This window comes from Symphalangus syndactylus, chromosome 22 (genome assembly GCF_028878055.3).
Source record: "Symphalangus syndactylus isolate Jambi chromosome 22, NHGRI_mSymSyn1-v2.1_pri, whole genome shotgun sequence".
Lineage (NCBI taxonomy): Eukaryota > Metazoa > Chordata > Mammalia > Primates > Hylobatidae > Symphalangus > Symphalangus syndactylus.
The window spans coordinates 19,904,113-19,931,918 of record NC_072444.2 but is presented as its reverse complement, the minus strand read 5'-3'; the positions used below and the strand labels follow the sequence as shown (position 1 = coordinate 19,931,918).

At 55.8% G+C, this 27,806-nt stretch overlaps 1 protein-coding gene across 8 annotated transcripts in view; it reads left to right on the top strand.

The window, feature by feature from the left end:
- Nucleotides 1-27,806, top strand: part of ARHGEF10L (Rho guanine nucleotide exchange factor 10 like) — a 159,927-nt gene that overhangs the window by 119,480 nt on the left and 12,641 nt on the right. For all 8 annotated transcript variants that reach the window (XM_055260735.2, XM_055260736.2, XM_055260734.2 and 5 more), the window contains 2 exons: nt 218-372; nt 8,101-8,249. In XM_055260735.2, the coding sequence (XP_055116710.1) occupies nt 218-372; nt 8,101-8,249 (304 nt within the window). The remainder of the gene's footprint in view (nt 1-217; nt 373-8,100; nt 8,250-27,806) is intronic.

The following is a 27,806-nucleotide window of genomic DNA, read 5'->3' as shown; positions in this document are numbered from 1 at the left end:
GAGTCCTCTTCGTGACAGAGGTCAGGGAGGATACCATCCTAGAAAACCATGGAAAAGTAAGCTCCCGCGTGGTGGAGCTATGGCCTGGCCACACAGCAGAAAGGCGTGGCTGAGAGGCAGCAGCTCCCTGGGGCCCTCTCCCTAGGAGGGCATGGGGGCAGTGAGTGGGTGGGAGTGCTCAGTGTGTCATGACCGCTTCTCCAACCTCTCCCCGCAGCATCCTCCTCTACGGCAGTGTGGACACTGGCACCCAGTGCCTGGCGAGCTGCAGGAGCCCAGGTCTGCAGCCTGTGCTCTGCCTGCGACATAGCCCCTTCCACCTGCTTGCTGGCCTGCAGGATGGGACCCTTGCTGCTTACCCTCGGACCAGCGGTAAGGACTGGGGGGAATGGGGGAAGGAGGGCAGTCCTGGATGCCAGCTGGGTGCCAGATTCTCTACCAAGAGAGGATACAGGAGGCTAGGCAGGAATGAATTGGGAAATCTCAGTGCTGAGGGCATTTGGAGATCCCTGAGCCCCACTGGGGTTCAATGGGTGGTCCCCCATACATGAATACCTGCTGGAATAGGGTGCTCACTACCATGTGGGCAGTGGACGCTGTTGGCAGGAGACTCTAGTGGATGAGAGGTACTCGCAGGTTGGAGAGACCGGCTTCCTGTTCAGGCTTTGCTCGATGACAGCTGTATCCCTTGCTGCGTGGCCTCCCTTCTTTGGTGCCTGGAACTCTTCATGACAATAAGGGCAGTGCCCACCACTCATGGGTCCTGGAGGGTTAGACAACTCCATGAGGGCAAAGCACAGGGCCAGGCCCAGGGCTCAGTGGAGTCAAGTATTTCCATCTGGGTTGTTTTATTGAGCTATCCCTAGCACAGGTTATGATGTCAGGAGGGCAGGAGGGCAGGGCTAACCGTGTTTGGGCTGCTGTGCTCCAGGGTAGGGGTAAAGTGCTCAACGCATGTGCATTATCTTAATTCTCATGCACCCCTTGAGAGTTTCCTTTGCTTTACTGAGATGATGCTGACTGGAGACCAGACGCACCTTCTCCCCAGCCATGTGGAGTGCTGTGGTCCCCATCCTATGGGCTTGTTCAGCCCCAATTTGATGAAGGGGGCTGAGCGGAGAGTGTAGCCAGCCCCCAGTCCCCTAGAAGGGGCAGAGGAGCCTGAAGGGCCCGCAGCGTCTCTTCTCCCCTGCCTTTTCCGCCAGCCAGGCTGTGATTGCTGCGTCATCACAGCCTGTTGCAGGGTTATAAACGGATATTTGTACTGAGCTAATTTTTTTTTTCTTTGCCACTTGGCACTGTGTTGGTATTTTTAATTAGCTTTTGATAAGGCATTTATAGTTTTTAATTAAAGGGGGAAGAGGGAGGGAAAAAACCCTTCTCACCGTCAGACAGAGCGTGCGTGTGAATGTAAATATGGGCTCAGATCTGCGGAGACTCACGGGGAGTTCTAGAGGGACCACTCCCGACCGGCTCCCACGGAACACTGTGAGCCCGGCCTGTGCCGCCCTGGCGCTCTGGTCCCCAGCTTGGGTCGCCTTTGGCCCGTTCCCTCTTACTGCTCGATTCACCAGTTTGGGCACCTGGGTTGGAAGGAGGTGAGGCTGCCCTGACAAGGACCACGTACGGCAGATATGTAGAGTCGCATATCCTAGAGGCTGGAAGCCTGGGGTCCGTGTTTGGACGGGTCATGTGCCCTCAGAAGGCACTAGGGAAGGGCCTTACTCCCAGCTGCTTCAGGTGTTCCCTTGCCTGTGGCAGCAGAACTCCAGCCTCCGCCTGGTGTTCTCCCTGGCTGTGTGTCTGTGTGCAAATTTCACTTTTTTATGAGGACACAATTCATATTGGATTAGGGACCTGTCCCTCTCCAGTATGAACTCATCTTAACCAATTACATCTGCAATGACCTTACTTCCCAAGGAGGTCATATTCTGAGGTACTGGGGGCTGGGACCTCAACATACAGATGAGGGGGCACAGTTCACCCCAAAACATGGAGTTTGGGGTCTACCCATTGACTTCTAGCCTGGGGTTGGAGCCTGTTAGGACCAAAAGAGCCACTGGGACCATTGAACCCCACGCCCTCATTTTCTGGATGGGAGCAGACTGTCCAGAGCCCCCTGACTGAGCTGAACCTGCACCCAGTACCCTGCCTCCCAGGCTAGAGCTCTCTGCAGACATGAGGGGGCTTTGGCTTGTCCAGGTAGAGTGGAGGCCATGGGGCCTGAAGGCTGAGATGTTCTAGCAGCTTTCCTGCCTTGCAAACATGTGTACACCAAATGCTTACTGAGCACGTACTATATGCGATGGACACAGTGGTGAGCAAAATAGACAGGCCGCCTGCTCTCATGGAGCTTATAGTCTATAGAGGGAGAGGGAATCGGTTAGTAAACAAGCAGAAGTAGAAGATTATACATGATGCTGAGGGCTCCTGTGGGAAGGAATGAGTGTTGTGTGAGAGCCTCACTACCCGAGTGTGGGGTGGGGTGTGCCACAAAGGCCTCCCTGAGGAGGGGGATCCTGAGGCTGAGATCTTAAGAAGCCAGGCAAGTGGAGAGTTGGGGGAATGGTGTTCTCGGCAGAGGGAACAGTACATGCAAAGGCCTGGAGGCAGGAGAATGCTTGATTTGGTGGGGGAACCTGGAGAGGAAGCCGTTTTGCTGGACAGCTGGAAGAGGAAGTGGCACTAGGCATGACCCGGGGGCAGACAGAGCTGTTTGCAAGGGCCGCCAACTTGTCTCAGGTGTCAGGGAGTAGAGAGGCATGTTAGAGGTGGCCGAGCACTGGGCTCCCTCTGGCTGGTAGACAGGAGGGGAGGCAGGTTGGCTGGATGGGAGGCTGAGGCAGCCACCTGGGCAGGTGAATTTGGTGGTCACGCTCTCCCAGTGAACCTACTCTCTGGGTGTCCAGTTTGGCTGTGGCCAAGGAGGCCCTTGAGAAGGGGCTTGCCTTACCTGGTATCCCCACCCGTACCCGGTGGTATCTTTCAGAGGTGGCCCAGGCAGGCAGCTGTGTTCTCAGGACCTGCTACACAGTATGGGGTGGGTGGGATTCACCCCCATCACCTTCCACCTGGATTACATGCGGCCGAGTCTTGAATCATCCACCTGGTCCGTGACCAGCTGTGGGACTGGCATCAGCTTGGCCCTCACCCAGATTCACTGAGGCCTTGGATACCCCTCAGATACCCCCACCCATCCCAGCAGCAGATCCAGGGCTTGGAACTGCACCTACATCAACCTTGCAGGCTCTGTATCAACCTCAGAACCCACCGTGGTGGCCCTGGTGGTGTGGAGGGTCCAGGGATTGTGAAAATGTAGACCCCTCATCTTCATCTAGAAGCAGGTACTCCATGAAATATTTGCTGGTGTTTGGAGTGACATGTTCACTGTCCTGCTGGGTTAGGCTGAGACCAAGACTGGCATTCCTGCTAAAACTAGCATTCCTGGCCATGCTTTGGCTTATTGGAGAAGGACAGGACCAGACACATACAGGTCTGTAGGACAGAACCTACAGAACCAGCAGCTGAGAGTTGACTGTCCAGACTCCAGGGTGACCAGGCCACGTGGAGGAATGGACTGGCAGAGCTGGAGCGGCCTCAGAGTCCCACCTGCAGCTGAGAGACGGGGAAACGGAGGTCAAGAGCAATGTGGCTATGGAAGTCACTCTGCTGCCCTCAGGAGCATCTGCTTGTTCTCATTCATTCATTCACTCCTTCATTTGCTCAAGAAGCCAGTGCCCCTGAGGTGTCAGGCATGCAGCAGAGTGCTGGGGCCCGGAGCTGAGCCAGCTGGCCACTGTCCTTGCTTGCGTGCTACCCAGGTTCTCCCCTGCCTCTGAGAAGGCACAGGGGCATTGCCAGGCCTTGGGTGGGGATGTGGGAGTATCCCTGGGTGGGTGCTGGGGCTGTGGTTCGGGGTCCCCCATTGAGGAGGCAGATGGCGTAATGGGTAAGGGATGGGTTGGGCATCAGGCTGCCGGGATTGAGTCCCCACTGTGAGAGCTTGGGCCTTTGCTTTGCCCCTCTAATCCTCAGTTTCCTCACCCGTGAAATGGGGGTGTGGACAGCCCCACTTCATAGAATGGTTGTGAAGGGTAGACACGGCAATTCCCACGAGTGCCATGACACAGCCTGGAGGATTGGCACCTCCCACGTGTCCCTTTATCACAGTCATCATCACAGTTGCTATTTACTGTCACCAGGCGGGGGCTGCCCTTTGGGCCTCTCTCAGCTGTGATGACTTTCACTCTGGGACCTGCTTTCTGGCTCCAGCCCAATCTCGAACCCTGAGGGAGACCCAGGGGCTTTCTCCGCTGCAGGCTAGGGGAGGAGGTATGCCAGCCTCCTGAAGGTGCCTTTGCTGAGACAGGGCCTTCGTCTCCCTTGCGCTGGCCACAAGAGCTGGTGCCGGGCCCAGATGAATGGGCTGTCACACAGGGGCAGGCTTGTGCGTGTGGGTCTGTTTTCCAGAACACGTGCGTGCTTACCCACAGCCACTGGAGGGTAAGGTGAGGAGCGGGTGGAAATGGCGGGGCTTCCATCAGGCGGGGGCGGCTCTCACCAGAGCTCACAGCAATTGGGTTTATGATCTCAGAATCATGGTGTGTGAGAGGTGGAAATAATCTCAGAGGACAAAGTTTTGTCCTCATGGTGCAGATAGGAAAACTGAGTCAGCAAGGGGAAGTCCCTGGTTCAGGATCCCACCACGGGCCCTCTACTCAGGGACTCCTGTCCAGTGTCCTTTATGAGCTTTTTTTTGAGACAGAGTCTCACTCTGTCACCCAGGCTGGAGTGCAGTGGCACTCCACTGCAACCTTGGCCTCCCGGGTTCAAGTGATTCTCCTGCCTCAGCCTCCCGAGTAGCTGAGATTACAGGCGCACACCACCACACTCAGCTAATGTTTGTATTTTTAGTAGAGAAGGGGTTTCACCATGTTGGCCAGGCTAGTCTCGAACTCCCAACCTCAGGTGATCCACCCGCCCCGGCCTCCCAAAGTGTTGGGATTACATGCGTGAGCCACCGCACCCGGCCTTTATGAGTTTTTTGATCTAACAGCATTAGCATTATTAAATGTGATCACAGTTCATCATTCTGCCCTGGAGTCGACTTCTCAGAGGATTTCTGGAGGCTCCCAGCAAATGCAGGAATGGCATTCATGCAGTCCTTAGGGTTTTAGACCCTAGCTCCTACCCTAGGCTGCCACAGCGAGGTTCTGTTCCAGGGGAGTGGATGCAAGGGCCCCGGTGGCTATCACTGCTGGATAGAGCCCCACTTTCCAGTTTTGGAGGGGTGTTTTCTCAGCATCCCTAGCTGCTTTTTCCCTGGGAGGGGTCCCAGCCCCCATCTCAGCCATAGCAGCCTAATTAGACTCCAGCTTCCAGCCACAAACACTACTCACCTCTGGCCACTGGGGGGCGCTCAAAGCCTTGCATTTTCTTGGCTCCAGCGTCCTGCTGTGGGCCAGCATTCCTGGCGGAGGCCTGGCCACCTTCGGGTCACTCGCCCCTCCTGGACACCAGGCCCAGCTGCAGAGGCCTTCAGAAACCTGAGAGGGCAGTGGGGTTGGAGAAGCAGGCCAGGCCCAGAGTCAGACAGAGCCGAGTTCAAAACCCGTCTGGCCTGTCACCCCTTGGGTGTCTTTGTGCAAGGTCTTAGCTCCATGGATCGCTGTTGTCATGTTGGTTAAGTGAAGTCAACACTTGCTTCCACACACTGTTGTGTTGTGGCAAATGGCATCAAACAGTAAGAGCCACAGACACAGACTCCTTTGTAGCTGAGTGAATTGGGGTAGTTATTTAAACTCGCTGTGTCTCGGTTGTCTCCATTATAAACAGGGATAATAATAGTATCTACCGCACAGCCTTGTTGCGAGTTAAGGAAGTAATTCGGAAGGAGGGCCTGGTGTGCGGACACAGAACACTACGTAACAACCGCTGTCAAGGCCCCTGACTGTGTGCCCAGATAAATATTCTTGCATATGGTATTGACTCCCTGCAACATCCAGAGAAGGGCAGGCGTGGTTATCATGCCCAGTGTGCAGATAAGGGAAACTGAGGTCCAGAGAGGCGAAGCCCCCTGTCCAAGTTCACACAGAAGTTCTGAGGCCGAGGACTACCCTGCTCTGCCTGCTTCCCTTGTGCTCACGCTGGCTGGCTGGGCAGAGCGCTCTGTGTGCCTGGAGGTCGAGGGGAAGCCCTGTTCCCCTGCTTCTTAGCAGAGCTTGGAGTCTGCCCATTTTAAGTAGGGCATAAGGGCAGAAGTGGAACCTGTTTTATAGATGGGAAAGAGGTGGGGAGGGAGGGAAAATTGGGCCAGGCAGAGCGTGGGATAGGCCAGGGTACAGTAGGGAAGGACGGGGAGGGGGCCGCAGTCTAGTTTGGCTCTTGTGACCACACCCCAGCAGTGGCTTCCATCGTGTACCCTGGGGCCCTTCCAGCTTTGGAGACAGCTGTGCCCCATCGTGCCACCAAGCAGCTGGCTCAGAGGGGAAGGGTCTGCCTGTGATGGGTGGGCTGCTCTGTACTCTTATGAGGGACCCAGTGGAGGGCAGGTGGGGTAGCAGGGCACTGGCAAGCTCACAGCTAGCTGTGTCCTGCCTCCCAGTCCCCCGCTACTGCTGCCTGTCTCTCCAGAGTGTGCCATGGCCCAGGCTGCTCCAGGCTGGGCTGGGGCCCAGCTTCCTCTTCAACCCCCCTTTCCCACCTGGCACCCTGACAAGACAGGGCAGTCACTGGGGTTCTGTGTGGCATCAGGTGTGACTTCTGAGAAGAAACAATCTTGGCGCACGTCACTTGGATGCCGGAGAAAATGGTTCTTGGGTGCGCTGAGCATCCCGGGGGAGGGCAGGACCTTGCTTGGGCCAGGCTCCTAGGTCTGTTTGGTTTTCAGGGATGGCAGACTGGGGATTCATTGCCTCTCAGAACATCCTCTGGAACAGGCACGGTGGCTCACGCCTGTAATCTCAGAACTTTGGGAGGCTGAGGCAGGTGGATCACTTGAGGTCAGGAGTTCGAGACCAGCCTGGCCAACATGGCAAAACCCCGGTCTCTACTAAAAATACAAAAAATTAACCGGGTGTGGTGGCGGGAGCCTATAATCTCAGCTACTTCAGAGGCTGAGGCAAGATAATTGCTGGAACCTGGGGAGGCAGAGGTTGCAGTGAGCCAAGATTGTGCCACTGCAATCCAGCCTGGGAGACAGAGTGAGACTCTGTCTCAAAGAAAAAAACCAAATCACCCTCCACCTCACCTGGCAGCAGTGGTGTTTCTGGAGGAGAAAGAGATCTTGGTAAATTTGACAGAAGTGCCTTGGAGTCGGCCAGAAGATTCATAAGAAATCAAGATTCAGTCTAGATAAGCTACAGCATCAGAAAAGTCCTCAGAGACAATCTTGTCAGCTCCCCACCCCATTTTACAGATGGGGAAACTGAGGCCTCGTGAAGGGTAGAGATGTGCTCAAGGTCCTTAGCAAGTTAGTAGTAGCAGAACCAGGGCCAGACCCCAAGTCTCCCGATTCTGGGTCCAGGACACTTTCTACCGTATCATGCTGCCTCTTCTGAGAAGCCTCCCTGGATTTCCCCCGGTGCAGAGTTAGTTCCTTCCATCTCAGCAGTTCTCAAGGCCCTTGTGCATGCCTGCTCATTTGTGCTTGGTGTGTCATGTGATAACTGTTGATTAACCTGTTGGTTGCTCTGACCAGTGGGGCTTCCTTGAGAGCGGGGCCTGTGTCTGATTTCTTTCTGTCTTCCCAGCACCCAGTGCATGGCATGGCATGGAGTAGGTGCTTACTACATGTGCGCAGAATGAATGAATGGGAGAGAGGGAAAGAGAGAGAGAGGCAAGGAAGGGAAGGGGGAAAGAGAATGGAGGGAGGAAGGAAGTGACGAATCTGAGAGTAGGGGTGGCTGGGTGTGGGACATGAATGGTGGGAGTCGGAGGCAGATGGGGACAGCCACCACCCAGCTGATGGAGAGAGAAAGGCCCTGGAGAGTGGGGAGAGGGTGTGGGCGGCCCCGCTGAGCCCCCTGCTGCTGGCCTGCGTTCCCAGGGGACCTGCTTGCCGCTCCTGGCCCCTGACCTACCTCCCCTCTCTCCCTGCAGGAGGTGTCCTGTGGGACCTGGAGAGCCCTCCTGTGTGCCTGACTGTGGGGCCCGGGCCTGTCCGCACCCTGTTGAGCCTGGAGGATGCCGTGTGGGCCAGCTGTGGGCCCCGGGTCACTGTCCTGGAAGCCACCACCCTGCAGCCTCAGGTACTGCCCTATCCTTTGGCTTGTGGCCCTGGAGGCCTGCCTCCCTTTTGCTGACCCTTTCTTATGTCCACCCCAGCACCACTTTCAGCTCCCAGTGGTGTCCCAGGGATCGATTGGGCAGAGTTTGTCCGGAAGCAGAGGGGGCCCAAGGTCCCTATTGGGCCCGACCTCTTCCTCTGCCACACATCGCCAAGGCTACTAAGAGCAGAAAGCGCCCAGCCGCACTGCGCTGTGGCCTGGATCCTGAGTTGTGTCAGTTGCTGCCTGTGGAAGTGGGACTGGGGTCCCTGTCCTTGGATTGGTACCCAGGACTTGTACCCACGGAGCTCGGGCCGTGCTGAGGGTGTGGCCAGGGTGGATGCAGCCATCCGCTGGGCTCTTCAAACCACATGGAGGGAGAGGCTGCCTGGGTCCTGCCTTGCCCTGGTTCCAGCACTGTCCATGCCTTGGCCCCCAGGATGAGGGACTGGTCTGGGGGGCTCGTCCCTGGCTCAGCCTAGGCCTGTGCCTGTCTCTGACCAATAGCACTGCCCGCTCACCTTACCATACCTGCAGTCCATCCTGGGCGGGAGACTCAGCTTGGTTCCCCAAGAGGTTATTTTGGTGATGTTTGATTTGTTTGGATTATCGATTGCGATGAGTTGCCACCTGGCCTGGAATGGAGCCCTCCCAGGGCGCTTCCTCATGAGAGGTGGTCTTCATTTGCCTACCTAGTTCTCTCTCATGCAGCTGTAAATCAGCTACTCAACAGCCTGGCAGAAACACTAAGTGGAGTCTTGGGATCTTAAGAGCACAGATGATCAGGGCTGGGCTCCAGATGACACAACTCTCATTTGACAAAGGGGGAAACTGAGGCACGGGGCCTTATGGATGAGCTCTGAGACTGGGGGCTGAGTCTGGGGGATGTGGCCCGCCCCTTTCCCTGGCTTGCTTTTCTGGTGTTGTAGCAGCACAGGGGTGCTGTCGTTGGAGCCAGACCAACCAGACTGTCTTTCAGTTCTGCCACTTACATCTGGGTGCCTCTGTGTTGGCCCCCGTGGGAGCACAAGGCTTCCAGTCTGTAATGGGAATAAGTGTCCTGTTCCTGGAATCCTTTTCCTTACTGTATCAGTCAGGGTTGTCCAGAGGAACAGAACCAATGGGACGTATGTGAGTATGTGTATGTGCATGTATATGTATACACACGTCTATAGGAAGAGGTTTATTATACAGAGTCGGGTCATGGGGTGGTGGAGGCTGTGAAGCCGCAGCATCTGTGGACAGCAAGCTGGAGACCCAGGCGAGCTGCCGGCATAGTTCAGTGTGAACACAGAGGCCTGGGAACCTGTGAGCTGGTGGTGTGCCTTCCAGTTCAAAAGCTGGCAGACCTGAGACCCCAAAAGAGCTGATGCTTCCGTGGGATTCTGAAGGCAGGAAAGAACCAGTGGAAGGTAGTCAGGCAGGGAGCGAATTCTCCCATCCCAGCCTTTTCCATTCAGGCTGCAGCAGATTGGGTGAGGCCCACCTACACTGGGAGGGCCATGTGCATGACTAAGCTTACCATTCAGATGCTAATCTCATCCGGAGACACCCTCACAGACACACCCAGAGCCACGTTTAACCAAATATCTGGACTCCCTGTGGCCCAGTCAAGTTGACACATAAAATGAACCATCTCTCATGGAGTGAGATGATGCTTGGAAGCCATGGTACCTGGCCAGTGCCAGCCCGGGAGAAAACTGATCAGCAGCTCTTCCTGGGTGCTGGGAAGGGGAGGTGGAGTTACCCAGCCCAGCTCCTTAGACAGGAGGGAGAGGCAGTGCCATGTGCAGGACCAGTGGGTGAGCTTTTGCTCTTTTGAGGAGCAGGGGCCTGGGGGCTGATGGTAACTCTTGGGCTGGGCACCCTTCATGGGCGGCATGAGCTCCAACCTCTCCTCTCCACTCATGTCCAGGACCTGGCACTGAGGACCTTTGAGCTCACTGGTGCTACTGGCTGGGCCAAGGGCCAGTGAGACACCAACAGGAAGGAAACTCCAGCCTTAGCATTCCTGGTTCCTCGGTTCCCTTTCTTCCCCGAGAACAGCTGGAGCAACTGCAGCTGCAGACTCCCTTCCCAGCCCCTGGTTCATGCTGGGGGCTTCCCTGCTATCCCCCCAGCCCAGCCCACCACATCCCTTCCCAGCCCCTGTTTCATGCTGGGGGCTTCCCTGCTATCCCCCCAGCCCAGCCCACCACATCCCTTCCCAGCCCCTGGTTCACACTGGAGACTTCCCTGCTATCACCCCAGCCCACCCCACCCCATCTCTTTCCTCCAAGGGCCTTGCATTTCCTCAGCCTTCTGAGAGGAAGGTGAGCGAGGAGTACTAGCTTTCCGAGGCCCTTTCGGGTCCCCTGACCCATCTGCGTCTCAAGCCAGGAAGAAGGACATGTCTGACCCCTTGGCCTGCCCCTCCCAGCAGCCCCCAGGTGGCTCAGCACTGTCCTCACAGCAGGTCTGACTGCTCCACAAGCGGTCTCCTGCGGAACCCCTGGCACAGAGTCTGACTCAGCCCAGGAGAATACGGGTGGACAGGTGCTTGGCCTGTAGGCCTAGTGTGCTGGGCGCCCATTCAGGGCAGTGGAGTGAGGAAAGGAGGCCCAGCCTGCTCTGGGGGCCTCCAATCTGCTGGGGGAGACCCAGCGCTTGGGGCAACCTTCAGTCTGATGTGGAAGACACAGCCTGCCCTTGGAGGGCCTCTATTCTGATGAGGGAGACCCAGCCCCTGTTCTCAATATGGGGGGAGTGGGGCCTGAGACAGGAAGAAGCCGAGAGCAGTGAGAGAATGGGATGGGAGGGTGCAGGCCCTCAGCCCCCTTTTGGCCAGAGGACATTCTCAGTGCTGCCAGTAGGAGAATTGGGACACACCAGGTAGGAGGCAGCTCAGGAAACAGGAGGCAGGGTGAACTGAGAGGGGTTTCCAAGGAAGAATCTTTTAATGAAGGGGTCTGGAGGGAGGGGAAGCCAGAAACTACAGGCAGGGGCCTGCGAGTGCAGAGAAGTAGCTGCTGGCTGCTGGCGGGGGAGGCGTGAGTGGCAGGGCCCCAGGGCACAGAGCTGGGCCTGTGGGGCTCCTCCCAGGCTCTCCTGGCAGCTCAGGAGCACTGGAGACTTCAGGAGAGGGGGGACTGGGGAGGCATCATTGAAGACAGCAGCCCTTGCCCATGTCCCGGCCACTCCAACTCCGGGCGGCTGGCACCCTACCCCCTTGGAGGTGTGCAGTTGGAGAGCAGGCTGCTTCAGACAGGACCGTAGCTGTGCCCCCGCCAAGCTATGCAACCTTGGATAAGTCATGGAGCCTTCCTGGGCCTCAGTTACTTCATCTGTAAAATGGAATGATAACAGTACCAGTGGGGAGTTAGCAGGAGGACAAACCGGGAACATTCAAGTGAAAGGGCTGTTTCACATGGTCTTGGCACGTGGCGAGGGCTGGATGAACATTATTTGCTGTCATTGTAATAATTTACCTATCTTAAATCCGCATTGCTGTATATGTCATTTATTTGGAAAATCAAGCTGCTCCCTGGGTCGGTGTTGTCAGTGGGTGTGGGGCATCGAGCCCACACTGCAGGTCTGCCATCCTCTCGCCTCACTGGAAGACAGCCTTCCTCCTGCCGACAGCCGTCCAGGGGCATGGGACGGGTGGCGAAGGGAAGGACAGGGGCCCGGGTCAGGCCCTGCCTGGCTGTCACCTGTTTTTGCCCCTTGCCAGCCGTAGCGCAGTCAACTCCCAGCCCACAGAGCTCAGCTCTGGCGCGACCATCCCTGGGGCCCCAGTGGCCACCAGGCTACAGCACGAGGCTGTGATGATTTAAGATTAGTTCTGGACCAGCTGCTGTAAAGAAGGGGATCAATATGGCCTTTCACCTGCTTTGCACACCTCAGGGGGCATCAGGAGGGCTGCTGGCTGGAGGGAGGTGAGATGGAGGAAGGGGTGGCCAGGGAACCTCTGCAGCAGGGGCCAGAGGGAGCACGTGAGCCCGTGTGCAGCCAGGGAAATGGAAAAGTTTCTGTTCGCTGTGTGGTGCGGGCAGCTTGCCTTCAGTACATACAACCATTCGGCACAGTAACAAGGTGATCGCCATGCATATTTAATAAAGCCATGCTCCTGCTGCTTGGAATACAGGGAAAGCCGTCTCCACCTTGGTGCTGGAGATCTGGAAATGGCTCCATCTGGTTGCTGCGAACAACTGCTTGACCTGCTCCTGGGATGCCCGGCTCCACGCTCACCACAGTGGCCACTGCATGGCCAGCCAGGCCTGGGGGAGCCGCCTGGAGCCGGGGCTGCTGCTGCTCTCTCACTGGCTGTGGTCTCGTATGTGTGCCTGGGGCTCAGCACCTGTGGGCTGTGCCTCACGTGCGATGTCTGCAGCAGAACGCCTGCCTTCAGAGGAAGGGCATTTCTTGCTGGCAGCCATCCGGCAGAATCTGCCCCAGGCTTGAGAAAACCCCCTATGGCGTTTGAGGTTCTTAGAGCTGTTCATTGCTCCAAGCCAGGAGACCCAGGCATGTGTTTTGGCTGAGGGTGTGGCTAGCATGGCCCAGGACCAAATGTGAAAACACAGGGGCTTAATCTAGGACTGTGTTACCTCTAAGGGGCTTTTTCTCATTCCTCCCACCCTCAGGAAGTAATCCGAACTAATGTATATTGAGTGATTCCTTTGGACCAGAAATGAGTTTTGCACTTTACCTGTAGGATCTCATTTAATCCTCAAGTCACGCTTTGAGATAAATACGATTATTCCCACTTTACAGATGAGGAAACAGGCACAGAGAGGTTAAGTAACTTGCCCAAGTCACACAGCTCGAACAGGCAGGATTGGGATTTGAACACAGGCATTCTGAGTCTCAACCCCTGTGCTTAACCCACCCACCTTGGTAGGCAGAAGGCTCAGTTTCCTTTGGGCTGCCTGGGCCCCCGAAGCTTTCTGTCTGCATCAGATGTAACTCCCGGGAGCTCCTCTTGTTTCCATGAGCACACCTTCCGGGCTGAGGACTGTGTTGTGTTCATCTTTGTTTCCACAGTGCCTGGATCACTGGCACCTAGCAGGGGCTCCCAATTCCAGGCTCTCTGTGTGAGGTGCTGGAGGCACAGAAATGAGCAAGGTGGGCTCAGCAGTCCAGGAGCTCGGAGTCCAGTATGCAGAGCCAGAGCTGGGACTGTCAGCTTCCACCCAGTGTTATAAGACCAGGGACAGGGAAAGCCCAGGGGAGGCGGGATCCCAGGGGAGGCAAGAGGGGTGCCAGACCCAGCTGGAGGCAGGACAGGAGCAGGAGACAGTTGTCTGGAAGTCAGGATCCCCAAGCTCGGCTATGCAGGTGAGTTGGTGTGTGACTATGAAGGAAGAGGGGAAGTGATGTTCTGGCCAGAGGCAGCCCGTGAGTGGCCAGAAGGCCTCCAGGGGTGGGGGCGCCTGAGCTGAAGACTGCCTTCCTGAGGCCCATGTGGCCTGGACTCTGCGCCTTGTCCAGCTGGTCCCTGCTGGGTCGCCTTGACCTGTTTCATGCCACCATCCCCTGCAGAGCTGGCACCGGCGGTCTGTCTCTGGGTTTTACGCTTGCCCACCAACTGATTGTTCAGCTCCTTGATCCCAGCAGAGGCAGAAGCGAGGCCTGTTAAATAATAATGTCGCTCACCAGGGCCCGTGTCAACACCGCGTCCTCCGTGTTCATGATCTAGATCGCACCGCCTTCAAAGTCTAATCCAGTCGTCTGGAGTTCATTTTAACCGATCGCTGGAGGGGGAAGCCGGCTGTGGGATGATTATTGCATCTTAATTTAAAAAAACTTCTTGGGAACAGGCTGATAGCAGGCCTGCGGCACACGGGGTGTGCTCTGCCGCATGGAGGGCCAGTGCCCTGCAAGGCTGCTCCCTGACAAGGTGTGGGCTGGGGTCTCTGCCACCCTAGCTTGTGGGAGGACAACAGTAGTGACAGCGTGGGGGCGTTGGGGACCCGGCTGGGCTGTGAATACACATTATGCTATTGGATCTCTGCAATGCTGAGGAGTGACCCGCTGGGCCCATTTTACAGATGGGGGTGTGGACTAGAAGCCAGGCCCTTTGGCTTGCAGTCTGCAGCCATGCTGGCCCCTTCCCACCACCAGGCCAAGCTCCTTCCCACCACCAGGACTTCACCTCTGTTGTTCACTCTGCCTGGAGCACCGTTCCCCTCCTGTGTGGCTCTTCTTTAGCTTGGGTCTTGGCTTAACTGCCGCCTCCTCAGTGAAGCCACCCTGACTGCTCCAGCCGAGTCATCCCTACCCCTTCATGGTCTCAGCACATCACCCAGCTTTATTGCCTTCAGAGTGTTGGTCACTTTCTGCAATTATGTCCTTGAGTGCAGTTGTCCATCTGCACCACTGGGATGCAAGCACCATGGAAACGCCGCCTCACTGCCTTGTTAACCAGTGAGTCCCAGGGCTGGCACGGCACAGCCTCTCAGCCAGTTGGGGGTGAGTGTGCTGGCACCTTCCTCCTCCACGGCAGAGCCGCCTGTGCAGGGCAGTTGCAGGGCCCTCACAGGACTCTGCAGGAAGGTGAGATTCAGGGGGTTAGGCATTCTTTCTGCGCTGGGGCAGTTAGGGAAGTGTCCTGGGAAGAACTGTGCCTTCAAGGAAGTAGGTCAGGGAGGCCCCTCCCAAGAGAGGGGAGGGAGGAATCCACAGAAGGGGCTTGTCCAGAGGGTCTGTGGCCAGTGGGGATAGTCCCTGCCTGAATGGCAGCTGGGGACAGATGGACAACAGTGTCATTCAAGGGTGAGAACCCTGCCTGGACCTGCCACCGCACCAGCCTTGTGGTGTTTCTATGGCAACTTCCTTCCCCCAAGCAGATTCTCAGCCTGCCTGGTGCAGTTGCAAGAAGCACAGGCCTGGGTCCTGCCTGGAAAGTGCTGAAACTCAGGGCGAGTGGCATCAGCATTTGGACCCCAGGCCCGGTTCCTGCCTTGCGGGGCTGTGGTGGGGTTAACTGGGGCATCCCCTCCCCCATTAGACCTGGGCTTCCCATCCTTGGAGAAGCCTGTCTGGACCATTTCACCTCCTACACACACCACAGCTACATGCTGACATCCTGGGGCCAGTTATGGGATTAACCAGACTGAAGCTGAGCAGGGTGGGACTGGGCCTGGCTGGCTCCCATTGTTACCATCCTATCCCCATGGCCCAAGGCCAGGCCTGATGCAGAGCAGGTGCTCAGTAAAGGGTGGTTAAGGCCAGAAGCCCCTTAGGGAGATGGGCTCTGTCTGTGATGTTTCCCCGAGTGTGGTGGGGGCATTGCAGAGCAGCTGACTGAGGCTTGGTTTTAACCAGCTTTGGAGCACGAAGGTGCTTCGTGAAGCGCGTGCTGTCAGCAATCTGCTCTGCGTCTGACGCCTCCTGCCGGTACCTCTGCACTGGCCTCTCATACTGGCACTCATGCTTTTTTTCCCTAAGCAGGACAGAGAAGAAACTTCTCTGGGCTCCTGGACACCAACAGCCCCTTGATTTTCCCTGCCCACCCCCTGCCCCAGCCGCCTTCCCCACCCTTAATTTTCATGTTTAGTGCCTAAACTTAGTTTGCATGTATTAGCTGTTGTAAATCTATCATACGAATGTGACGCAGCATGAATAATGCATCACTGGGCTGTATTAGTTTTCTGTCTCCTATCTTATTTATGACACGAAACGGGTGGGAATTTGCAAAAGAGAAATTCAGGCGCAGGGCTTCTTGGGTAATGGTATGCAAATTGGCGTGAGGGTGAAAAGATGCACCAGGCCCTCCCAGCACCCAGGAGCTGCCGAGGAGGAGCGCCCGGTGTCTGGGCCACTGTCAGAGTGTGCAGGGTCTCGCGTCCTGTCACTGCATGGAGTCGGCTCTGCTCGGCAGTTTGTCTTAATTTTTTTTGTTAATGTGTGTGTCATTGTGGTTGTCACCCTGTTATGTTTTTTAAATTAAAAATTGGCAAGCAAAGCTTGAGAAATGGATTTTCTAAAGATTGTGGAGACTTCCCAGGAGGCTTCGACAAGAACAAGTTTAGGAAGACGAGCGTTTTCCAGCATCAGGAAGGCTTGAAGTCAGATGTTCAGAAGGACTCCCTTTCAGGAAGTTTGTGAGGCATGGGAGGTAGGGGTGGGTTTGGGACCCCATAGGGCCTTCTTCCGTGGAGGGTCAGAAATAAGTTGGCAGGTTGCAAACTCGGGCCTGGAGCGGGTGAAGAGCATCTCAAGGCATGTCTTGTGGGGCAGTAGATGGCTGAGGGTCAGGCCTCCAGGCCCCTCTCTCCTCATCTGGAGGAGCTCAGACCTATCCTGTGTCTAGCACTTGGTTTCCCTCCAACCAGAAGATTTAGGTGATGAAAAGATTTCATGATTTTAAAAATAAGTTGGGAGCTGATGGCTCAGGGAACAGGCTTGGTGAAGCCTGACCTGGAGCAGGACAGAACCTGGAGGAGAAAGGGAACTGGTACAGGGAAGGCAGACGAACAGACATCGTTGGGAGGACATATGGGACAGGAGGTGAGGAAGGGGCGCTGGCACGGCAGGGGCAGTCTTGTCCTTGTGAGCCACCCCCCATCTTAGCTGGCAGCAGCCAGCCTCCGATCCTCGCCTCCCCTCCACTCTGTGTGTCTCTTCCACATCCCCCTCCCCTCTGAGCCCGGCAGCAGGGAGAGGGGAAGGACAGATGCCCAAGGGGCAGCTGCCCAGTCCTTTTGGAACTTGGCAAGGAACAAATAGAGCCATGGACATGGATCCGCTGAATGTCAGCCACTAGGCTGAGGGCTTAATGCAGTGGAGGTCAGGCCCTCGGTGTAATTAGGGAGGCTCCCTCCCTGGGTGGTTGGGAAGAATGAATGAGGTTACATGTGCAGAGGGTGTAGGCTAGTGCCTAATGCACACTCAGGCAGAGTGGCTGCTATGCAATGGTCCTCTGTGAGCCTGGCAGCCAGCCAGCAGGGAAGGTCCACAGGAGGCAACCTCTGCAGGAGGCATTCCCGGCTGCCCCTGCATGCCTTGTCTGAGTAGGCTTGGATGGTGGTCACTGTGGGCTCAGGGGCTGGGTTGGCTGGCCTTCCCACTGATGGCCTCAGTTTCCTTCCTGTAAAATGGGGGATAATTATAGAACCTGCCCCAGGACTAAGCAGCTCCATGTACATGCAGGTCCCAGGGCTGTGCCTGGTGGGAGGAAGCACCACGTGTCAGTTGTTGTGTCATTGTGGTCACAGGACTTGCTCAGGGTGCCCGGGACCACACACTCGGTGGTGGAGCCAGGATCTCAGGGTGCCTCTGATTCTGAAGCCCCCACCTGGTCTGCCGTCCTCTGCCCCATCAGCCCCGTGTTCCGTTGGGTCTTGTGGGTGTGTATACCCACACCATCCTCCCTCCAGATGGCAAAATGTCTGTGAGCAGGGCCAGTGTCTTATTCTCTCCGTATTGTCCTGCAGTGCAAGTGCAGGCATTGACTTGGCTTCTCTCTCTCCTTTGCTTTCTTTCTCCCCCGAATCTCCCCTTTTTTCCCATGCCAGCTCTTCCCTTCTGCCTGACTGAGCCTTCCAGGGCTCCAGCTACCCCTGGGACCCTCGGCCCATGGTGTTCACATGACTAGTGGGCCCTGATGGGGGCTGCTGACCACAGGTGAAGACTGGGCTCTTGGCTCCTCCCAGGTACCTGGGGAGAGAAGGGAGCTTCATAGAGTTGGTGGTGACACCAGCCCAGTGACAGCACAGTTCCTGCAGAGCAGGTGCCCCAATGAGGGAGTCTCACCCACAGGAGAGGATGCGGGTCAGCCCCATACACGTGCCCAGCCACGGGGCTGACACACCTGCCACTGATCCAAGGAGCCCAGGAAGGAACCCAGGAGGGGAGTGAGAGCAGGGTGGGCCAGGCTCTCTGGAGGGCATTTAGCGGGAGGGCCCCTGAGAAGCGTGAGCTGATGCCTGTGCATGCGTGTGAGAGGGAGGGAAACTGGTCAGTTATATTAACATAGTCACGTGCTGCGTAGTGACTTTCAGTCAACAACAGACCACACATATTATGATGGTCTCATATGATTACAATACCATATTTTACTGTACCTTTTCTATGTTTAGATATGTTCAGATTCGCAAATACCATTGTGTTACAGCTGCCTGCAGTGTTCAGTACAGTCTCATGCTGTACGGGAGTGAGGCCTAGGAGCAACAGGCTGTACAGCATAGCTTAGGCGTGCAGTAGGCTTTACCACCTAGATTTGTGTAAGTTCACTCTATGATCACATGACAAAATTGCCTAATGATGCCTTTCTCAGAACGGCATTATTCCTGTCATTAAGCAACACATGGCTGTATCATGTAAGTTCTTGACTGTGGCTTGAGTCTTTTGGGCAGTGTCCAGTTGGGAGCTGGGGGTCTGATCAAGCCTGGAAACCCCAACTCTCCCACTGCCCCTCCCCAGCCCTACCTGTCCTAGGCTGGTCCCAGCTTTGTCTTGGTCACATCAATTCTGACCTTTCATGCAGCCACCACCGCCCAGCAGTCTTGGATGTGGATTTACATGTGGAAACTGAGAACCACCCTTCCCTGCAGTTCTCACAGCCTATGTGGGAAGTGGGGCAACCGCCTTGGCTGAGCCGTCCCTCCCTGTGGCCTCCCCACCCCTCCACACTGTCACCAAGGGGAACCTAGAGTCTCAGCCTCAAGATGTTGGTGATGCCCCCTCTGGCTAAGCACGGGCAAACGGGTGCTGAGCAGATACTGTGCAGGTGTGGGTGTAGGTGTGGGTGCAGGTGTGTGTGTGCAGGTGTGTGCGTACAGGTTTGTGTGCATGTGTGGGTGCAGGTGTGTGTGCAGGTGTGTGTGCAGGTGTGGATGCAGGGATGTGTGCAGATGTGGGTACAGGTTTGTGTGCAAGTGTGGGTATAGGTTTGTGTGTAGGTGTGGGTGCAGGTGTGGGTGCAGGTGTGGGTGCAGGTGTGTTTAGGTGTAGGTGCAGGCATGGGTGCACGTGTGGGTACAGGTGTGTTCTGGTGTAGGTGCAGGCATGGGTGCAGGTGTGGGTGCAGGTGTGTGTTCAGGTGTGTGTTCAGGTGTGGGTGCAGGCGTGGGTGCAGGTGTGGGTGCAGGTTTGTGTGCAGGTGTGGGTGCAGGTTTGTGTGCAGGTGTGGGTGCAGGTGTGGGTGCAGGTGTGGGTACAGGTGTGTTTTCAGGTGTGGGTGCAGGCGTGGGTGCAGGTGTGGGTGCAGGTTTGTGTGCAGGTATAGGTGCAGGTGTGGGTGCAGGTGTGGGGTGGTGGAGGGCCAGGTGAGATGTCTGGATTTCACCATTCAATATCATGCAGGTGAGGCATGCAGGCTCCACGTGGCTCCCCTATGCAGAGCTCAGAGCAGAGCAGGGCAGCCACAGCCGTTGCCTGGGGACACTTTCTGGGCTTCATGCTGAGGCTTGACTGCTGGAGGATCTTTCTAGAACAAAGCTCCTATCACATCTGACCCTGCATCAGAACCATCCAGGCTGCCTGTGGCCCAAAGTCAAGGCCCCCAAGGCTGTACTTGGTTGCTATCCCTTGGGGTCCCCTTCTCCAGCCACTGGATAGATTCCAGTCCCCCAAAGGCTCTGCCTGGGCACTCCATTCCCCCGGGCCTTTGCACCCACTGCTCTCCCTGCTGGGACCCTCAGGTGCTCTTCTGATTGGGCAGAATCTTAGTTGTCACTCTGACTTCCCGCCCCTTTCTCCATGGAGCCCAACTGCCTCCACTGGGCTCCGGGCTCCCTTAGTCCTCACTCCCTCCTCGATTGCACTCTCTGCATCGGGCTGTAAACAGGACTCTGGGTATCTCCCTGGCCATGCTGTGTCCTCAGGGCCTGGCAGGCATGGACGCTCCATGAGGTTTGCTGAGTGAGCGAGCAGGACCAAGGAAAGGAGACAGGCAGGGGCAGTCGCTTGCCTGCGATCAGCAGGGCTTAGGAAATCCCTTTATGTCAGGCAAGGAGATAGTGACGAAACTCCTACTGTGTGCCAGGGGCTCAGCCAGGGACCTGATTTTGCCTTCAGTGCTTCACTTTCTAGATGTTAAATGAATCCAGAGAAACAACCCTGACCGCACCTGCTCACCTGCACCCTCGTGCATGCACAGGCGTTCTTTCTTCTGCCTTACCTCTGTCTGTCTGTCTCTCTTTCAGCACTCACTCGTCTCTTCCTCCCTGGTGGTCTGGTTTGCACGCTCACTCTCTGCTGATCTCAGCTTCTATCTCTGTGTCTCCTTCGATTGGTGCCGTCCCGGCTCTTCCAGGCCCTCTGGCCCAGAGTGGGCACTGGCTGGAGGCCTAGTCCCTGTGCTTGGCACTGGATCCCAGCAGCAGCCCCTGCCCTCGTGGACCTGCCTCTCTGATATGGGCATGGTAGGGGAGGGGGATCATGGGGGGAGAGACCACCACCACCCACTTAATCCGTATTGAGACTCATGGCTCCCAGAGGCTGCTTTGAGCTCTCCATTAGCAGCAACTTAGGTCATCTTATGGCAGCTTTGTGCAGTAGGTACTATTAATATTATCACACCCACTTTAAAATGGAAGAAACCAAGGCAGGAAGTGGCGGGGTCAGGAGCTAAACCCTGCAGGTCTGCCCCTGGGCCTGTGAGTTTACTGCTTCTTGCAAATAGCAAACAGCTAACAAGACAGTCCCAGGCCACAGTGAATGTCTTGCAGACCCAGGCTGGGCGCCATCACTGCCTGCACTGGTCGCTCCTCTGCTGGGCCTCCGTGTCCTCTTTGACTAGAGGCTTCGTGGTCCCTCCTTCCTCATGGGGGCTGCAGGTGAGCTGAGCTGAGCTGAGGGCAGCCCGGCACGTGCAGGAGCCAGAAGATGCCTGGCCCCCTCTCTATGGCTCAGTCTTCACTGGGTCCCCAGGGTGGTGGGCAGGCGCAAGCACTAGGTCAGCCCTGGCACCTGCTTGTACAGGGCAAGGTTGGAGCAGCTGCCAAGGGTATGACTCGCAGCAAAGGTGGTTGCTGGCCCCAGGTGGCCCAGATGGCCCAAGTGACTGGCTGCCCAGCCCTCCGTCCTAAAGTGTTGATGCTGGAGAAGAAACACTAGGCTGGCTGTCATAATTGAAGAAAACAAAAGGAAATTAAACAAGACTAATGAGGAGAATATCAATAGCCCATACTTCAAGATGCTTTTTCTATTCCACTTTCTCCAGAATAGCCAGGTGCACTGATAGATTTCAGTTTTGTTTTTTTTTTTTTTTTTTTTTTGAGATGGAGTTTTGTTCTTGTTGCCCAGGCTAGAGTGCAATGGCGTGATCTTGGCTCACTGCAACCTCCGCCTCCCAGGTTCAAGCGATTCTCCTGTCTCAGCCTCCCAAGTAACTGGGATTACAGGCATGCGCCACCACACCTGGCTAATTTTGTACTTTTAGTAGAGATGAGGTTTCACCATGTTGGCCAGGCTAGTTTCGAACTCCTGACCTCAGGTGATCTGCCCGCCTCGGCTTTCCAAAGTGCTGGGATTACAGGCGTGAGCCACCGCACCCGGCTGGATTTTAGTTTAGTTTAGTTTTTAAAGGCAAAATTTTGGCACAGCCAGGTCAGGACAGCGTTCTCTGCAGTGGCACTTTCTGTGTGCCTTGGTCAGGGTTGTTGGGTTGACCCCAACATCTGTGTCCACCTTCTTGTGTGCTTAGTAACAAGTAGGCCTTACTGTAGGAATTGTTAACTTTTTTGGAGGTAGGCAAGGGTGGTTTATAGACCTCTTTGAAATGCTGGTAAAAATAGTTAACTATCTTTTAGAAAGACACACCAAAAATACCAAAGTTTGTACACATTTGGGGTCTGGCCACCAGTCTTGGAGCTGGCAGGGACGTCCATCCCTCCATGCCTCGCAGGCTCCCGTGATGGCCCTGAGCTAGGAGAGTCCAGCGTCCAGTGAAGTCTCTGCCCCACAGGATGACCTCACGTCCACCTTACAGATGAATGAATGGAGACCCAGAGACCTTAACCAGTTTGCTGGGAAGAGGTGGACTGGTCGTTGCACCCGGAGCCTCCCTGAGAAATGCGTCAGGCAGAGCAGATCTGCTCCTGGTGCACAACCTCTTGGCCTCAACCAGGTCAGACTCTGAGGGCAGGAGTGTTGTGGAATCAGAGCCCACAGAGAGGGATCCATCCACGGCTTGGAGGCCGAGTATCGGCACTGGAGTCCCATTAGGGTGACCAAGTGTCTTGGTTTGCCCAGGATTGAGGAATTTCCTGGTGTTTGGGGCTTCCAGTGCCGCAGCCTGGACAGTCCTGGGCAAACCGGGTAGGACTGGTCACCCTAGGTTTGGATTTGGCTTTCTTCCCATTTCCTAAGCAGCGCGACTTTGCACATCATTTAGCCTCTCAGTTTGTTTCCTCAGCTGTAAAGTGTTGATAAGAATGAGATAAAGACAGGGAAGGGAGTTGTGCTAATTGCCTGCAGAAACGGCCTCTCCGCATGCTCAGTGCAGCCATGCAGAGCGGACGTGACCCTGGGTCTGAATTCCCAGCCCTGCCCCTTGCTGGTGGGGTGGCCCTGCACAGGTCACTTCTTGTGCCCTAGCTGTGCGATGAGGATGGAATGGTGGCGCCCACCTCCCAGGTGGCTGTGGAGATTAAAGGGAGGCCGAGTTGGTGAGGTGCTGGCAGGTGATGGTGGGTGATCTCTGGGCCCACGACTGTGTCTCCCAGGGCCAGCTCGGTGGTGACTGGGCTGGGAGTGGGTGGCACAGCCCCTTCATGCTCACACTCAGCTCTGGTGCTCAGCATTGAGAGTCCCCTGTGAGACCCTCGGAGGAGAGCATGTGAGCTTGGAGAGAGGTGCACGCCCCCTGCCCCGCCCCGGCCCCGCCCCGGCCCGCCCCTACCCCTCCCCGGCCCCGCCCCGGCCCGCCCCTACCCCTCCCCGGCCCCGCCCTTCCCCGCCCCTACCCCTCCCCGGCCCCGCCCTGCCCCTGCCCACTTAGGCCATCGGGGTTGGTTCACTCTCTTTTCATACAGTCTCTGTGAGGTGAGACACTGTGCGCACAGTGCCCAGTCAGGCATTGGAAAGTCCTGACACACGGTGGGTACCTGGAAAGTAGAAGCCCCGCCAGCCTCCTGCCGTTTCCTCAGGAGCTTGCAGTCCCTGAGAGTCCCTGTGCCCAGCGAGCCTTCCGGCCCCTTGGCGACATCTCAGCTCTAATGACTTTGAGTGCTGAGCTGCTCACCCTGGGAATTTATGGAAACCGTGCACAGAAGCGTCACCTGGAGGCACATAAATATTGTAGGACTGGAGGTTGGGCTGTGTCAGCACTATTTGGAGGAGTATCACTCACCTGAAACTGACTGTGTGGGTGCCTGCAGCGGGTGGATGGGGAGCTGCAGGGAGGGGCGCCGTGGGTGGGGGCAGGACACATGGGTTCAGTCTCAGCTCACCTGGGTTCATTCCAGGTCACAGTGCGCCAGTGCTCTCCCTGGAATCCTCACCGTGCCCCAGAGGGGTGTTCTCTTTTTGTCCCCGTGTTCAGATGACAGAGGATACTGAGTCACTGGGTAGTGGGGATCTGGGAGCTGGAGGAGGCAGGCCCGACCCCTCCCCTCCGCCTGCCAACATTTTTTTTTTTTTTAATTACTTTGCCTTTTCTCCCATAACTTTTTTTTTTTTTTTTGGAGACGGAGTTTCACTCTGTTGCTCAGGCTGAATTGCAGTGGCGTGATCTTGGCTCACTGCAATTTCTGCCTCCCGGGTTCAAGCGATTCTCCTGCCTCAGCCTCCCAAGTAACTGGGATTACAAGTGCCCACCACCATGCCCAGATAAGTTTTGTAATTTTAGTAGACATGTTGGCCAGGCTGGTCTTGAACTGCTGACCTCAAGTGATCCACCCATCTCAGCCTCCCAAAGTGCTGGGATTACAGGCATGAGCCACTACACCTGGTCCCCCATAACTTTTTACTTTGAAAAATTTCAAACTACAGGAAAGGTGAGAGAATAATACAATACACAAATATTCTTCACCCACGTAACTGTTAACATGTTGCTACAATCTTCCCCCATATTATACACGCAGAGAGACATACACGCACTTTTAAAAAAGTCAGTTGCAGACATCATTACCCTTTACCCCTACATACTTTGGCATGTCTCTCCCACGTAACTGCATGGCATATCACACCCAGGAATTTAGGTCAATGCACGGATGCTACCTAAATACTGTCCAGGTGCAGATTTTCCCAGTTGTCCCCAAAGTATCTTTCAGAGCTACTCCCCCAAATGCCATCCAGGATCCAGCCTGAAATCATAGGCAGCCTTTGGTTTTCATGTCTCTTAATTCTCCTTTTAATCTAGAATAATCCCTTTGCTTTTTTGTTTTCTTCATGATATTGACTTTGTTGAGAAGTCCAAGCCAGCATCTCATAGAAGTTCCACAGTCTGGAATTGCCTGATTATTTCCTCTCAATGAGGTGCCAGCGTTTGGCCAGGTGCTGCGGGGCTGGGGGTCAGGGGAGCCCTGCACCTCCCACTACAGTCCTTGGGGAGGAAGAAGAGCAGCTGGCCCCGTCCTGATCACTTGGTTAGGGTAGCGTCGGCCGGATCTCTCCGTCTAAAGGTGCTAGTTTCCCTTTGTGATTACTCAGTCACCTTTGGGTGATTCTTGGAGACTGTATGAATATTCTGTTCCTCCACAAACTTTTCCCCTGGGGCTTTGTCATCCATGGGTGAACCTTGGTGATTGCCAATTCACCATTGTCTAATTCTGCCTCGCCTTCTGCATTGACTAGTTGTCACTAGTTAAGAGATTCACCTGACCCCACTCCACACCCGGCCCTTACTATCACTACAAACTACAAATTCCTAGATTTAAAAAAAAGAAATCCAGCGTGCTCTAATCAGGACCATCATTATTATTTTTGACGGTCACATTGTCTCGAATTTGGCCAGTGGGGACCCCTTCGTGCTGGCTCCTAGGTCCTTTGGACACATCCCCATCATTCTTTGAGCCCTTCCTTGCTTGTCACCTGTGAGAAGTTCTAGGCATTTCTACAGGGCACCCCGGCTAGAGTCATTGCCTTCAGGCTCTTTCAGTGGACAGGGCCAGGGAAGAACTCTCGAGTTGGGGTTCGTTTTGATACCTCTAATTTAGATTTGAGATCCTGGAGGCTACCCTTATCTCTCCCATTCCACACCGGACTCTCTTCTCTCTGTGCAAACCCTGGTTCCCAATAACATCAGTGTATCTCAGTCCCACTGCATAGGTTCGGGATCACTGTGCCTGCCCTACCACCTCCAAGCCTGCCAAGGAAGTTGTTTCCCTTGCAGATCATTTTGTCCTTCAGCAGGGACCAGGGGTGTACAGTTGGAATGCCGTGATCTTGGGCTACTTGAATGGGTTCTTTTCTACACGGGTGTGACTGTGTTCCAATAAAGCTTCATTTACCGAAACTGGTACAGGCTGGTTGTAGCCTGAGGGGCATTGTTTGCAGACGGCTGCTCTAGTATATAATCCTAACAGCACGGTTTCTGGTGCAGGATGAGCACTCACCCAGTAAATAGCTGTGCCTGGATCATGGAGGCTGAGGGGGCAGGAAGCACTGGGCATTCCTGGTGGTGGGTGGGCAGGTGGCCTTTTTCAGTGATAAGAGGGATAGAGGCCTCTTAGAGAGCAGGACAGCCCCTGACCTCACCAACCCCACACTTCTGGGCCTCCCAGACCAGCCAAGGATGAGGGTACAGGTCTGGAGGTGCGTGGCCTGGGATTGGGGTGCTGGGTGAGCTGGGTTTCACCCTTTCCTGGTTGGGAGGAGAGCAGAGTTTGATGAACTGACAGCCTCCCCTGGCAGTGAATTCTGAGCTCTCTTAGGGTATATGGACACCTTGTATTTGGAAAATGAAATGAGCTGCATGGCCTGGCGGCTGCATAGACCAGTGGGCAGCGAGGGCTCCCCCCATGCTCTCACCGGGGTGCTCACTGCCCCCTGCTGTCACCCGGGTGCCAGGCTCAGTCCCTCAGCCCCCTCTGGGACCCATGATGCTGGCATGTCTCTCTGGCTCCACCTACTCCCTGCCCTGTAGGCCCAGGAGGCTCAGGCAGGACTCCAGGCTCATGGCGTGAGAAGGGGACCCAGGAGCCCAGAGATAACTGAGACATGCCGGGCTGGGGCTGGGGCTGGAGCTGGAGGTGCTGTGCCGTTCTTCCTATTCATTCCTGTCCTTTCCCCCGCCCGCCTCCCCGCTTTGGGCTCAGCAGGTTTGCACAAGCCTTCTGCAAAGCCCTCTGGGCCTGGAGACAGACTTGTTATGCCACTGGAGAAATGAGCCTGGATTTCCACCACTGACTTCTCTTTTAATTAGATTCTGACGGCAGCACACAGGGTTGGCTGGCTGCAGATTCAGGTGCAGCTTTCCTTGGTCCCAGGCCTCTGGGTTTCAGTGAGCTTGGCTTTTTCAGAGGCTGGAAATACTTCTGACCTTTCTTCGGGAGTCGAGCGGGAGGCTGGCTGCATGCGTGTGAGCATGCAGATACCTCTCTCAGTGTGTGCATGTTTGTGAGCTCCGTGAGCAAGGAGCTGCGTGCTGTGTTTTAGAAAAGCCTGCACACAAAGCATGTTGGGTCTCACTGTCCTGCTTCCCCATCCATTCGCCCCACTGCTCGCTGACAGCAGGTGCTGAAGGGGTCCCCTTGGCCTCACTGTCCTCATCTGTGATTGGGGCTGATGCTGCCTCAGCTGGCTTTTCCCAGCAAGGGTTCGTGGGAGGTTTCCTTCCTCCTGGATTCCTCCTACAGGCTGTTTTGGCAAAACAAAATCATTCTGCATGTTTCCTTGAAGGAACATACATCTCAGGAAGAGAGAACTGAAAGCCAGGACTGCCCGGGCTGTGGGCAGCAGATATGGGCGGAGGGCTAGAGAGATGGGGTCATGGTCTCTCCCCAACACTGCATGGACTACTAAACCTGACTTTGTGCAGGCTGTGAGGAGACGTGGCCTCCTCCCCAAAATCAGAGGCTCTGAGCCTCCTGCACCTGGGCCTTCTCTGAGGGCTGGGAGTGGGTGGCTAAGAAAAGAGGAAGAGACCCCCGATACCTCTGGAGCCCTTAGCCTGAGCCCCCAGTCTGAGAGAGGAGACAGTTCGCTTCCTCTGAGCATGCCCAGCTTGATACAAGATTCTGTCCTTGCTCCTGGTGGGCCCCCACCCAATGGAGACACTGCACCCCTGCCTTTGGTGAACTTTCGGTCTGAGGAAATGACAGTTTCTGCTCTGGGGGTGTCCCCCTGGTCAGGGGTGGGCTGTGCAGTAGAACCCCTGTTCCAAGAGCAGCCTGACCCTGGGGAGAGGAACCACGCTGCTGTCTCTTCTCCCCTCCCCTCCCCTCCTCTGGGGAGCCTGGCCTTTCCTGCTACCCCTGCCTCCCTTGCTACTCGCAACTTAGCCATCAGGGACTGGCTCAGAAAAAGCAATTTCCTTGGACAGCTCACAGTCTTGCCCTCCTGGTCCCCACACTCTGATCAGGAGTGAGCCCGGAGCTCACTGGCTCAGCTCCCCATGGAGACCCCTGCCCCTCACAAGCTTCCTTAACTCAGTGGGAAACCGCTTAG